Below are 14474 nucleotides of genomic sequence, written 5' to 3'. Positions count from 1 at the left end.
AAAGATTAGTTCACACAAGAATGAAAAAAAAATCTGTCATCAGTTACTCACCTCATGTGGTTTCAAACCTGTAAGACTTTTTTTTTTTCTGTGGAGCACAAAATAATTAGTTTTGAAAAATGTACTGGAGAATGCAGTTACAATGAATGGGGAATTAATCCTTCTAGCTACTCTCTTTCTCTCTCTCTCTCTCTCTCTCTCTCTCTCTATATATATATATATATAAATATAGGTAAAGTTTGCTTCGCGAGTAACCTCTCCAAAGATGTGGTATGCGGGGTTAAAAAGAGTAGATCAGTCTAACGGTTCACATTCACATCCAGACCAGTTTCTATAAAAAGCATTCTAAGCAACTGTATCAGTGTCTGGTGTGGGAGCTGCTCCCCTGTGAGCAGACACTAGCAGAGGCTGGTAAAATTAGCTCATCACTGGCTGTGCTAAGAAGGCCAGGTGTGTTTTCAAAAGTCACATGTCCTGTTCTTCGATCTACTTTTTTTATTTTCATTTTCATTATAGTCAAGTCAAGTCACCTTCATTTATAGGCTAGCGCTTTTTACAATTCAGATGCTTCAAAAGCATGCTACAGTGATAATAGGAAATGAATGCAACAATTGTTTTGGCTGTGGGCTTCAGCAGCAGAAGAAAATCATTGTCCAGCTTAAGTAAGTTTTTAAACGATTCATTTCCGTTGTAATCATTAGTTATTAACTTAGGGGCCGCTTACACGACAGCGTTTTCAACTGAAAACAGAAAACTTTTAATGCGTTTTGGACGTTTATTTACACGACAACGTTGTTTTGGTGACCTGAGAACACGGCAGGCGTAACCGTAGCAAAAGTTATGCGTTTTAAAACGAAAACGCACTAGTGTAAACGTAGCCTAGTTATTTCACAGTCTGCTCGGTAAGTAGGAACCTAATATGCTCTCGAGCCAAAATATGGTTTCAGTGAGTAGCCTATATGGCTCGACGGTATAGGAAAAATAAACCAATTTTTACACATTTTTTTTTCTTTTTCTTCATTAATCAAAGTGTGTCGATATGATTAAAAATCAACATATCACATAAATTGATGCCTGTTTGTCATGTATAAGCTACACCGACCAATCGTCATCTGACACAAGTTCAAATTTCATTGGACAATGTGAAGTGGAATGGTGACATAAAATGACTTTATTATATTATCATTTTTGATAATTATGCAGCAATAGTAGGCCTATATATAAAAGTATGTACAGTACCGGTCAAAAAATCTGGAGACATTACTATTTAAAAAAAAAAGTTTTTAAAGAAGTATCTTATGCTCATCAAGCCTGCATTTATTTGCTCAAAAATAGCATGCAGAAGAAAAAAAAGATTACAATGTAAAATAATGGTTTTCTTTTTTAATATAGGCTACTTTACAATATAATTTATTTCTGTGATGCAAAGCTGAATTTTCATCAGCCATTACTCCAGTTTTCAGTGTCACATGATCCTTCAAAAATCATTCTAATATGCTGATTTATTATCAATGTTGTAAACAGTTATGCTGCTTAATATTAATATTAGGTCTTTACAATCACTTTTTATGAATTTAGCACATCCTTGCTGAATATAATTAGCCTATTAATTTCTTTCAAAAAGAAAAAGAAAATTACCCCAGACTTTTGAACGGTATATTGATACAAAATATTTATATTTTAAATAAACGCTGTTCTTTTTAAAGTTTTTATACAGCAAAGAATCCTGAAAAAAGTATCAAAGGTAAAAAGAAAGAAAAACATAATTTTAAATAGTAGCCTAATACATCACAATATTACAGTTCTGTATTATCTTTACTTTGACCGGTACCAATACTTTGACCGGTATACTATATAGCCTATAGCATAATATCCCTTTTTTCTCTTTATATTTGAGCCCCTGAGTCCCTGTGGAGCCGCTGCTATAACACGCTATGACCCCTTGTTATAACACTCCCCTCTCTCCCCTAATGTTTAATACCAGACTGTAACAAATAGATGTTTACATGGTAATATTATGGTACCTGCTGTCGTTCACCGCATATGCAGGTGTTGAACTTGATAAAGACCTTCTTCATCAATGCCAAACAATAGATTGCAGGTTTTTTTTTTTTATAATTGTAGGTAAATCCACTTCATCCAGCGCTCTTATTGTTCTCTGTTATTGTTAAAGTGTCCTGTTAACCGTCTAATTGAGTCCGTGATTGAGCTGTCCGAATGATTTAGACTGAATCGCGAAACGATTCAGGTCCTTAACCAGTTTGTCCGATTCATTTAAAAAAAATAAAAAAATAAAAAAAATAAAAAAAAAATTATTCACGAATGATTGCAAAACACTGTTGTTGTTGTTTTTTGTTTTGTTTTTACCCATAGGTTATTCCAACTGTATTATGAATAATAATAACAATAATAATATTTTTGGCAAATTTGTTCCTCAGAGATGCAACATTTTCACCTGCAGTTCAGCTTTTCGTCATTAGATGGCATAACTGTTCAGATCTAAAATACTACAAGATAGGCAAGTAATGCAATTTTTTAAATAAACACAAGGTGGTGATGTAAGCACATATTTATTTACGTATATATGAACATGATATTTACATTTAATTCATTTTTATAAAGAGTTGCTAAAATCTAGATTTTAGATTTTGAAATACATAGAACAAGTGGAATATATATTACAAGAAATTAAATCAAGCTTTTAAAAGTAAAATCAATTGTATACAGAATCATAAAATACATACAATTTATATATTACCTAAAATGAAGACATAAAACTGTTCTGACATGCAGTTTCCTAAGTATAACAGTTGAATTTAAACTATAGGTTTTTATTAGTAAATTGCATAACATTTTTATATTTGAGAAAGATAACTGCCAACAGTTAGTGCACTGCATTTTTAGAACTACTGCTCTCTTTAAAATTACATTTGTTTGAAGAGACAATGTGTAATATTCATCTCAGTCATATGATTGAACAGGTTGTTCAGAGGGGATGTATGAATAGATGAAGAGCGCATGGGAAAATGTCATATTAATCAGAAAAGCTTATGCGTGAAGCGGGTGGAGTCTTGCTTCGAGGGGATCCCTGTGGATGAGCATGAAAACAGTTGTGCTGCTAATTTGAGTAATTGGTAACAAAATGAAATGCTATGAGAGAGTACAGGCATAGATAAGAAAGAGTCATACCCTAGGTTGGCCCTTTGAGTAGTTGACATGGGCATAGAGGAGCATAGCAATGTCTTTGTGTCCGGCCTCCAGAGCTATAGACAGAGCAGTGCTCTCATCCTACCAGCACACAGACACAAAACATACCAAATAAAAACACAGACACAAATGTCATAGACACATTTAAACAAGAACACACATTTAAATCATAAATGGGAAGAATAATACACATTAAATCTTTTCTGTCAGATAGCCATGTGGTTACTCACATTGTCAGTCAGTGTGGCATCACAGCCTGGCTGGGCCAGTAAGAGTTTGACAATGTCAGCATGGCCGTGTTCACCAGCACACATCAGAGCGGTTGACCCCTCATCATCCTGGATGTTGACCTCTGCCCCCGCAGCCAGTAGAGCCCGGACCATATCTATACGCCCATGACTGACTGCTAGCATGAGAGCGGTCTGACCAGCCTGTGAAGAAAATAGTCCAGTAAACACAAAAGGGAGAAACAGTTCTCTTAGTTTAAATACTCATTATAAACTGAGACAGATACCTGGCTGGCCTTGGCATTAACATCGCCTCTGCTGAAGAGTTCTTGCACCACCATCATGTCTTCTTTTGCTTCCACGGCAGCCAGGGAGGCAAGCATTATGGGAGTATAGCCAGCCTTATTCTGATGATCAATATTACACACTCCTGCATGAGAAGGAATCAAGACCAAATTAATTATCCATCTAGTTTGTCCACAAAACATTAAAGGATCCATCATTTTAACCTTTTTTAACAATCGAGTGTCTCTTTACAATTTATTTAAACTGTGCTCAAGAAACAGATGCATTTAACACTCTTTCTGAGTCTAGTCTCTGAAATCTTGGATAAACATTTATATTAAACAAACCACAACCATTCAAAGGGTCAGTACAATGTTTAAATGTTTTTTTACCTAACATTCTCTTATTCTCACCAAGAAAACATTTATTTGTTCAAACATACAGTATGAACAGTAATATTCTGAAATATTATTACAATTTAAAATAACTGGGTAACACCTTATGTTAAAGTGTCATTGTTACATTGTGACATGTAGTTACTATAGTAATAACTATTACAAATTACATGCAAATAACCCTAAACAAAATACATGTAGTTACTTACAGGCACAATATGTAACAATATGTACGTTTTTAGACTCAAATATCCAAAAATCACTAGAATAATGTTATATATTTTGTTAACTTGTGTACTTACATTATCCCAAAGGTTTCCAACAGTTTAAATCCAGAGAAATCAGCTATTTTAACCAGGACACAGACCGTGTCCATGCGTCGCCTGTCAATGATGTCATATCCGCGCTACCCTTGATTTCCGTAGAAACCATGGAAACACCAAAGACGCTTTATGTTATGCGTTTTATTAGACAGGTGAGCAACTGTTTGGATACATTTATGAACAGAAAACGAATCATTGTTATATAGCTGAACACGGTTAGTCTTACTGTATCAATAGGTTGTTTTCTTGATTTTCCTCGACTCACGAGTACCATGTTTTTACCTCAGAGACACTATTTTATCAAGTGGCTAACATAGCATAATCAGAAAGAGCTTTCTCCATTCTCTAAAATGAATTGCATGTCATTTAGCAACAGAAGTCATCCAGTTTTTATTTATTTTACATTCTAATATCTTACTAGATTACTACAGTGCAACAAGTCTGTTATACCCACCACCAAGCTAACGCAAAAAGTAAAGGCCAATTTATACTTCTGCGTCGGGTGCGCGTAGAAGGTACGGCGTAGCATACGCATTGACGTGTACCATACGTCGTACCCTTCGCCGTACCCTGACGCGCACCTCCTCAAAAATGTAACTACGCGTCGCGGCGACGCGGACCGCAAGATCTGTGATTGGTCGGCTGGATAGCATCGCGTTTCCTCCTACGCATTTCCGGAATGATCTTCTACACTCTGCACCGCCCGCCCGCCATTTTTAAATTCCGAAGATCAGTGAAGAGCCATGGAAATAGACCAAGTGACCGAGAGATTGCTTGAAGAAGTGCGGAAATACAGCCATCTGTATGACTCCTTCAGTCGCCATTGCTCGTAGAAACCTAAACTCAAAACAGCCGCGAGGAATGTAAACACAGTGGAACATTAAAACCCACCCGCGACAACTAGCGTTTCGGCGGTGTAACTGCAGAGCAACACAGACATCCGCAGAAGTATAAATGCTCACGACGGCGTCGCCTACGTGCGTAGCCTACGACGTACACTACGGCGTACACTCGACGCAGAATAAATTGGCCTTAACATTATAACATAATTTCAACACACTCATCTATTTAGCCATGTAAAACAGCTCCGCTGGACTCGACCGGTATGTATCGCAGATGTCTTTCATTTGCATTCGCTCCAGCGGTCTCGTTTAAATTGAATACATTAGCATCAATGAACATGATTTCTGCCCGAGTCTGTTGGATTGCTTTCCATCGGCTGTGGAGGTGAAGAGTCAAGATGACAATTCCCAAGATTAAGCGACCTCTAGAGACGAAAATTACATATTGTGCCTTTAATATTACTTAGTATAATTACAGTGTAACAAAGACACCTTAAAATAAAGTGTAACCAATAACTGAGTTCTATTTTAATATATGTTAAAAACTAATTTATTACTGTAATGGAAAGCTCTCTTTACTGTCACTTTTGATTAATTTAATTAATTAAAATAATAATAATAATACTGACCACAAACTTTTGATCGATAGAGTAATGTTTGGTTGTGAAATATTCAATGCAGATCCTGCAAGCATATTAAATTAAGGTATAGAAAAGTAACAAACAGAGAAGTTTAATCTGGTGTGCTACTTCACATTGGAATAATCAACGATTATGTGTTAACCCACCTTTTTTTTTATGTAACAGCAGCAAAGCCATTTGTAAATTGAATGTGTCTGACTTCCGGTGTCATCTGCTTCCAGTTATTTGTAGCTGTACAAAACAGCTTGTTATGCTGCTTTATATTGCAAACTCATCATTCTTACCATATCATTTTAATGTATTGTCATGGTTATAAACTCACTGGTTTGTAGCACAAATAGTTTTAGTGCACTTTGTTATTCTTCAAGTTATTTAACTATAGCGGCTAATGAATCAGAAGTCTCTGATAAGGTGGATAGGTTTCAGGGTACCTGCAGCAAGTAGAATCTTTACTACGCTGAAATTAGAGTGAGACACACTGTAGTGAAGGGCTGTGTTGCCATTTTGGTCAGCCATGTTGGCCACATAGCACAGCACATCTGGCGAGACATGGCGGCAAGCGAAGAGGAAGTCCTCCACCATCTGTGAACATGCCCTCTTCTGACTGGACACACAGAACCACTCCTGCTGCACTGTGCTTAGACAGGAGCGCTTTTGCAAAGACAAACAGATAAAATGCAAAAAAAAACAAATCAAAAAGTTGAGTAGAGTATTCGTGTAAACTACATGGACACTTTCTAGACATACTATGCCAAGAACAAAATGACACCAAATAAATGAATGCAGGCGTCACAAGCAGGCTTTTAACACAAACAAAATACAGCAACGCTATAATTTTAAACTTCCCAAATCCCACAGAGTACCGAACAATCTGATCTATATGCCAGTGGGTAATTATGGGAGGAGGAGAAGACTGAGTAAACATAGAAAACATCAACAACTGAGTTTTTTTCCGACTGTGAAATGCAGCGCCACAATACATCATAAACTAAGTTTGGTTTGCCCTTCTTTTGCTTTCCTGTTGTTGAGTTATATATTTTTGAACCTTGAGAATTCATTCCCACATGTTGTTGTTGTGTGTGACAAAGCGACTGGAAAAAATAGAAGCCACTAACAATGTAGGTGAAATGAATAATTACAAAGCAAAAGCCATAGAAACAAGCCTATTAAACAATAGTGATTCAAAGTATTGGAATCCATCTCTGATAATAAAGGACATACAAAACACATTCATACAATATGCTGTAAATGTTACAGACACTTCTTAGAAAGCCTCCACTAAATGCAGAGTATAGAAAAATACACGGAAACGGTAAAAGAACTGACATTAAAAGACAGATCTCAGTTATTGTTCTGTAACTCACCAGTTCTCTGTTGGATATGACCTTGCTACCATTAAGGTGAACCTCCAGAGTTTGGCAGGCAGAAAGCATCTTCTCACTAAATATATACCTATACAGTAGAAAACAAATGTACCATGATAACTTTGGCTGAACAGTTTCATCTTGCACTGAAAAAACAAAACTTGTTATTATGAGAATTAACCTTTCGTTTCTTTTAGGAATCTTCACTTTATCTTTGGTGCTGCCCTCTTTCTCTCTCTTTTCTCTTTTTTTCTTCTCTTCATTTTCAGAATCGCCACCCTCAGACAAGAGGTCCACAATACCTCTCTGTGTACTGTATATTGAAAGACAGAGAGAGAGATGTACAATTAAATGTACAATGCATATAGCAAAGTATATTATTCAAAAAGACATGCAATACACAACCAATCTGGTAAAAGAGCTCTAGCTCAACAAAACAATGCGACACTGAGCTGAATTTATTAGTAATTTAATAAATAATGAAAACCTTTATTTACCCTAGCGATGCAGTAGTAGGGTTCGTACTATCTGTGGTGCTTTTCCTTTTCATGATAGACCTAAGACAGCGGTCATCACTGGGTGAGCCTGAAGGAAATGGATAAAGGATAAAAACAAATTTGCATAGTGTTGATGTTCATTCCCCTTCTTTGGAACTAATATATATTAAGAAAAGAAGCTCTGTGGAAGGGAACCATCATATTTGCGGGTCCTTGACATGAAGAAGCTTGAAAACCCCAGAAAACATTCCCTGGCTCTGGTTTGTAATGACATCACCTAAGCACACACACACTTCTTTATACACCAAAAACACCTGCTAAAGGCTTTTTTTCTTTAATAAGGACTTCTGATAGACAAGCACTCCTGCCTTTCAGAAACCATGCACAGTGCAGGCTTCCAGTGTGGATGTTATTCATGTCTGTGTCTGCCACATACCAAAGGACATTAGAGCATTCCACAAACCAACAGCAGCCCAAATATTCTAAGTGTAGGGCTTATTCAGCCAAAAGACAAACCAGAGAGAGAGAGAGAGAGAGAGAGAGGGGGGAGGGAGAGAGAGAGAGAGAGAGAGAGAGAGAGAGAGAGAGAGAGAGAGAGAGAGAGAGAGAGCTATTTTCACCTCCTGTTCAAATTCCACAGCAGAAAGATTGCTCTGAAAAAAAGTCTCATATTTTCTGCTTATTTTTGTAACTTACATTTACTTCTTTGTCGGGTGGAGTCATTTCGACCAGGATGAAATACTTTTGCTTGCTAACTTGAGTTACCTTTGACACATGTAAATACAAACCATGAAGAGCAGCGGACATCTGCAATTCCATTTGATTCTTCTGTTTAACCATTGTAGTCTCATTTGATGACTGGCTTTGTGCAGTGACTGGAAATTGGAAAGAAAATGAAAGAAAGCAATTAGCTGAAACCGCATAAAGCATCTAAATCTAAATTTGACCAAAAATGCTTTTAAAAGGTAGATACACAAATATACACATCCTTACCTTTAACTTGTTCATCTAAGTGACCGTGGGACTGGAGAGTGACCCCATGTTTTGACCCAGGGTGGCTGTCGGTTAACAGGTCCTGTTGTTCTTTAAGTAATTTCTGCATGCGATCTATATAATGATCAAGTCCAGGCTCAGTCTGCACAAACATCTGGCCCTCCGTGTCGCGTATCCTCCCGTCCCCCACTTCCACGCCGATGCTACGTGTCTTGACCGGATCTGGTAGACGGGATGGACCACATGCAATGTTTCGTGTATGGAGACCAATGAGAATATTCTCATTGATATTTGCCATTCCGATACCAACATCTCGTGTTATCACATTAGGGACAGCAGGGGTGTTTGTTTCTCTACCTAAGCATGTTGTGGTTCCAACAGAGTGCATCTGAACAGCAGCCATTCGGTCGCAAACCTTCCCATCCCCAACCGCCAGAGATCGAGTGATCGTGTGTGCTGTGTTGGTATGTCTTTCCCTGGTGAGTGTGTGCTTTGTGTTGGTGCTGGCTTCAGAGATACAGGCCTGCAAAGTGCTGGTGCTGCGCGAGACGGTGCAAAAGGCTGTGCTGGTACGCTGTGACAAAGTCTGTGGGATTGCCATTACACTAAAGTCAACGCTTCGCACTGGGTCAGTGACAGTTCCTTGGGAAATTAGCGATTTGACCGCTATGACATCCATGTCGACCGTGCAGTCACCACAGCCCACCGTTTGGTGGGAAATGTTCTTATTCTTCTCAATTGTCTCCAAAGTAATTGTGGCAGTGTCACACATGGACATTGTTGTCCCAACACCTTGATTTCGTGTTGCTGCACGTTTGCTTCCAACACATTGATCTTTTCGCGCCACTCTTTGGCGTACTTCCCACTCTTCCATAGGTGTATCTGGGCCAGATGAAACAACCCTCACCTCCGGTTTGCAGGAGACTCCAACAGCAATGGAAATCTGCTCTAGTCCTCCCCCAACAGCAGAATGCACAAGGTTGGTGTGGTTTCCAACCCCAAGAGTGCGAGTTCGCAACCCGGTCTGGGTTGCGACGCAGTTCACCTGTGGTTGTGCGGAGGAACTCTTGTCAGCATGGTTTCTCGCTTCTGCTTCCCGCAGTTCACTTCTTAGCTTGCCCATTTCTGCCTTGAGCATTGCTTCTTTAAGCTCAGCCTCCAGTATCTGAACCTGGTCCCTTAAATGTTGGATGGTTTGCTGTTGCAACTCTGTATCTGCTTCCTCGTTGGATAAAACCCCCAACATGGTCTCGGTGACACTGACAGCCACTGACTGAGTCTCAGGTTTTGCACCAACAGCAACATCCTTACTTAAGTTTAATTTGTGTTGATGAATAACATCAACTTCATCAATGGACCTGTCATCTCCAACTGCAACAGACTTTTGATCTCTCGTCTTGAAGGCAGAGGATTCAAGACGTGCATCTTGGATCTTCCTTTCAAGCAGTTGCATTTCAACACTAAGCTGTTGAAAATCCGTCAGACCAGAAATGGCACCGTGCTCCCAACCCTCTATCGCTGGTTTGCTGCTAAAATCTTTGTCAATGATAGAGCCTGATTTTTGATCTTCATCTTGCCTCTTGACCAAGGCGGTCAGTTGTCTCTTTTCTTCCTGCAAAACAGAAATCTTCACCTGTAGGACAGGAATGGCCTTTACTTGTTCCTCCAGGTCCTTTAACCTTCGCAAAGCAGCTGCCATCTGATCCCTGACCATCTGCAGGTGGAGTGGGCTCACACCGCTCACTGGAGATGCTCGGCCAGAGCTTGAGGGGCTGATTTTAAGGGTGTTCCCCAATAACAAGGAACTTTGTCGGGGCTGGTCTAGGACTGTCATCTTAGCACCTTGATTTAGGGCACTCCAGCTTGTATACGGAGATAGGGTACCACTAGAGCCAAGACCACCAAAACTGGCCAGTCTACGCCGTGGCTGTGGTTCTGGAGGTCCTTGCTGCAACGAGCCTTTCTCGTGTTCCAAACGTTTGCATGTTTCCATCAAAGTTTTTTCCACTAGAGGATTTGGTTTGGTTGGGGTAGGACGTTGTGTGGGTGGGGCAGACGTCCCATCTACATACCTCTGAGAGATGACTAGGTCTTGAGGGACCTCAGTTCTTGGACAGGAGGATTTAGGTTTGGAATGGGGAAGTGGGGGTCTTCTTCTGTTGACAGAAGAAGAGGAAGAAGATGAAGACGGAGACGTTTTCTTGGCTTCATCACTGCTCACTGAGGACAAAGACTCTGAAGAATTCCAGTGTGTGGGGTTTAAGATGCGTTGCGACTCAGAGGCAGCGTTTGCCGCTCCGGGTCGCTTGTTAAAATGCAGCCGTCGAATGGTGTCACTTCGCTCAATATCATCCACGTATTTAACAAAGTCTAAGTCGAGCTGGTACCCGTATGGTGTATCGATGCTGAATGGGCTACTCTGAAAAGTGTCAGCCGTGATCTCACTCCAGTCTGTTTAAACAAAGAAAACCAAATTATTTTGGTAGGAGAGATTGGAGAGTTCATATTCAAAGTTCATATTTATAAAGTGAATGTCTACTTTTTTGTGAGTAAAACTGTTCAATAATAAGATAAAAATATACTTCCAAGCCAAGAACATGAAAATGTATGACTGTGGACTGTTTATAACTAACATGCCTGAAAACACTATTTAAAAATCACAGAATGAAACTAAGACGGAAAGAAAAAGACGAAAAATATTTAAAAATTCTGAATAAAATAGTACATACATATACTTCATATTCATATTGCTGGCACATTTCAAGTGGTGACATTCTCAGCTTTCAAAATGTATCTGATTTCCATAAAAATATGCATTCCTTACAAAAAAACCAAAAAAAAACTCAGCAGCAAATGTCTTTCAAAACAAAATAAGGCTTAACTTTCTTACCTGCAGATTAGAATTTTCACCAAAAATAAAATGTTGTAGACACAGGAAAAAAAGTTCTAGTAAAGTTTGTTCGCTTTCTCCTCTCTGCCCTTGTCTTACTCATTCTGCTCTCCGCTTCCAGGCCTTCAGTCTCTTATTTTGTTTCCCTCCTCCCACTGCTTTTTTATTCCCTTTCTCTCCCATCAACTCAAGCATTCAAAAACATTTCTATTGAAAAGTAAAAAAACCCAAACCATGCCTTTACACTGAAAAAACTTCTACATATAAATAAAGATATCCCCCTGCATTCAGAAACTGGGAGCATGCAAGTCAAAACCATTTTATTATAATTTATATGTAATTTAGGAAAACTGCAGAGTTGCTGATTCTTACCTTGTTGATTCAGGTGGAAGTGTGTTTTCTGAGTCATGGCAGCTTTTTATAGACGATACCACCACTAAAATGTCTTTCTCAGCAGTGGAAACACTAGAAAAAGCAAAAACAGACAAGAGCACATCAAACATATCACTTAAGACATGTTTAGCTGAGAAACTGTATTATACTACATCAAGGACACCGCTAATAATCTAAATTGTTATAATAATGACAATAAACTGGTACATTTAGGGTTGTGTTCAAATTGCTAATTTTATTCCATGTATCAATTTTAAATTCATGCCACTTGGATTTGGATTTATTTTGCGATATATATATTTGTGGTTAACAGATAAAAGTAAGGGAAACCTTTCAATCATGAACCTCACATGATTTATCTTTTCATATACTGCCCCCTACTGAAGATAAAGGTAAGCAGTCTCATGTAGATAAAAGAGAGGCTGAAAAGCAAAAAAACAACAACAAAGGGATTTTAATCTTTTGAATGAACTGGTTTGAATGAATCAAAAACTTTATATTATTTAAAATATATCCTTTTGTGTTACATGGAATGACATGAGGGTGCGTAACTCATGACATTTTGTTTTTTTCCCTTTTATAAGACAAACTGTCCCTTTAATGCATAGTTTTTACAGTTTCTGCAACTGCAAGCAGGGGATATAGCTTAGTGACACACAACAACAAGCAAAACCATATGTGTCTGCCACATAATGTCAAAATTCCATCTGATTAAGGAAAGGAAGAGGGCGAGAAACCCTGCAAACCAGGAGAAGCTTACACTGTCACTGCAGACAGATATCTGAAACATGAGACATGCATTGTGTCAGCTGAATTGCTCGGCAGTGAGAGGACGTGGACACATTGACACAACACGCACGAACGGACACACACTGATCCATGAACACACACGTATATCTGATATGAACAAAGGCTTTAGGGCATAAAGTAAAACTGAGAATAATAACCAAGAAAATGATTAATGAAAAAGAGAAAAGGAGATAAATAATTTAGAAATATTTTTTTTTGTTACAAATGTTTCGTTTTATTTGTTTTTTACTGCAGAATAACAAATATGACCTGAAATAACTACTAACTGATTAATAATTTGTGCTTCTAATATACATATAATTAGCACAAAATGTCCTTTATTATAGTACAAAATAAACTTGGACATTTTATTATATTTAGTAATCAAACTTATTTTTGTTTTTTTGTGTTTCCATAGTCTATGTTGTTGACTGTTACACACTAACAGAACAACTAAAATGTTCTATTTATTCCATATGTTGGATCCTTAAATACAAACAAGGGATGTTTTGTTGGAATTCAATGAAAGAGGATACACCAATCTGGTTAGGTTTACTGCAAATAGCACTCTCAAGATTTACTTCGTTTTAAGAGGGAAATATATGTGTGCATTAATGGATATAATCTGCTCCTGGTACAGCCCAGTATATCTTCGGCTTACTGGATTACACACTGCCTGGAGACTAGCTGTACCACATCCTCAACAAATAGCACAGGCCATTTAACATTCTTGTAAACATAACTTGAAAAAAGTGTGCAATAACTAATAAAGTGTATTTTGGTAGCACTAATAAATACTCTACCTTAACTTGTTTTAAAAATGTTTTAAAACACTTCTATGAAACATTATTGTTATTTGCATTAGGCTACATCTCATGTCTGCAGCAAAATATTCTTAGACCGTCCAAAGTGAAAACAAATGCAGTGAATGACTTCAATAAGATATCCTTATCCACACTGTGCAGGTGAGTCTGTTGTTTACATACCAGAGTGAAGCGCAACTTCAGAGATGAACTGCGTTTCTTCTGCGTTTACATCTGAACATTTTTGTTTATCTTGAAACAGTGCTCCCGTAATGAATGCTTAGCGTAAACAGCCAGTCCTGGAGTAACTTTACCATGCTGTTCTGCATGCGCATGGAGGAGTTGCTGCTTACGCCATGACGCACTACGGCAGGTGTGCAGTATATATGCTAACGTTACTACTTTTACTCTTTTTTTTCTGCCATATAAAGAAAAACTAAGAGTAGTATGCTAGTTCCCACTTGACTTATAATTGTGGGGGATAAAATATTGAAAACAATTATACTAAACATAGGCTAAAATAACTACATGCATGGTTACGAGCCATTTATTTGATTTTAAATAGCAGTTTTTAATCAACAAAATTATTCAAATTCAGCCCAATACAGTTGCAGATCCTCAACAAAAATTAAGGAGTTAGAAATCAGAAAATGTTCAGTAACAGTTAAGGCTGTTAATGATGTCTTCAAGATTAGAGCGACATCTGTTGGTCATGACAGATCCTATATAAAAAAAAATGAAGGAGTTGGAAATCAGAAAAGGTTCATTATCAGTTAACGCTGATAACATATCTTCAAGATTACAGCGACCTCTGCTGGTAGTTTT

The 14474-nt window shown here is 38.0% G+C and overlaps 1 protein-coding gene across 5 annotated transcripts; it reads right to left on the bottom strand.

The window, feature by feature from the left end:
- Positions 1-2554: 2554 nt before the first annotated feature.
- On the bottom strand, positions 2555-14154 carry kank1b (KN motif and ankyrin repeat domains 1b). Of its 5 annotated transcripts, none has more exons than XM_082169361.1 (12): positions 13833-14154; positions 12037-12129; positions 8775-11225; positions 8570-8656; positions 7782-7869; positions 7466-7597; positions 7285-7372; positions 6352-6571; positions 3722-3864; positions 3438-3638; positions 3190-3288; positions 2555-3088 (listed from the first exon to the last, which is right to left on the bottom strand). In XM_082169361.1, the coding sequence occupies exons 2-12, from the start codon at positions 12071-12073 to the stop codon at positions 3035-3037; spliced, it is 3600 nt and encodes a 1199-aa protein (XP_082025487.1). In that variant the 5' UTR covers positions 12074-12129; positions 13833-14154; the 3' UTR covers positions 2555-3034. The 5 variants fall into 5 exon arrangements, with proteins under 5 accessions (XP_082025487.1, XP_082025486.1, XP_082025488.1 ...); XM_082169360.1 differs by lacking the exon at positions 13833-14154 and adding an exon at positions 12408-12470; XM_082169362.1 differs by lacking the exon at positions 13833-14154 and adding an exon at positions 12388-12459.
- Positions 14155-14474: the final 320 nt, after the last annotated feature.

Source organism: Leuciscus leuciscus (assembly GCF_965113295.1).
Source record: "Leuciscus leuciscus genome assembly, chromosome: 5".
NCBI classification, from domain to species: domain Eukaryota; kingdom Metazoa; phylum Chordata; class Actinopteri; order Cypriniformes; family Leuciscidae; genus Leuciscus; species Leuciscus leuciscus.
The sequence above is the reverse complement of the archived record's forward strand: the minus strand, read 5'-3'. Positions and strand labels throughout refer to the sequence as shown.

Coding starts and splice junctions, on each gene's coding strand:
- kank1b (XM_082169361.1), bottom strand. CDS start 12,073: ATGACTCAGAAAACACACTTCCACCTGAATCAACAAG. Junction 8,657..8,774: donor CTTAGATGAACAAGTTAAAG/GTAAGGATGTGT, acceptor TCCAATTTCCAG/TCACTGCACAAAGCCAGTCA. Junction 7,870..8,569: donor GATGTCCGCTGCTCTTCATG/GTTTGTATTTAC, acceptor CATTTCCTTCAG/GCTCACCCAGTGATGACCGC.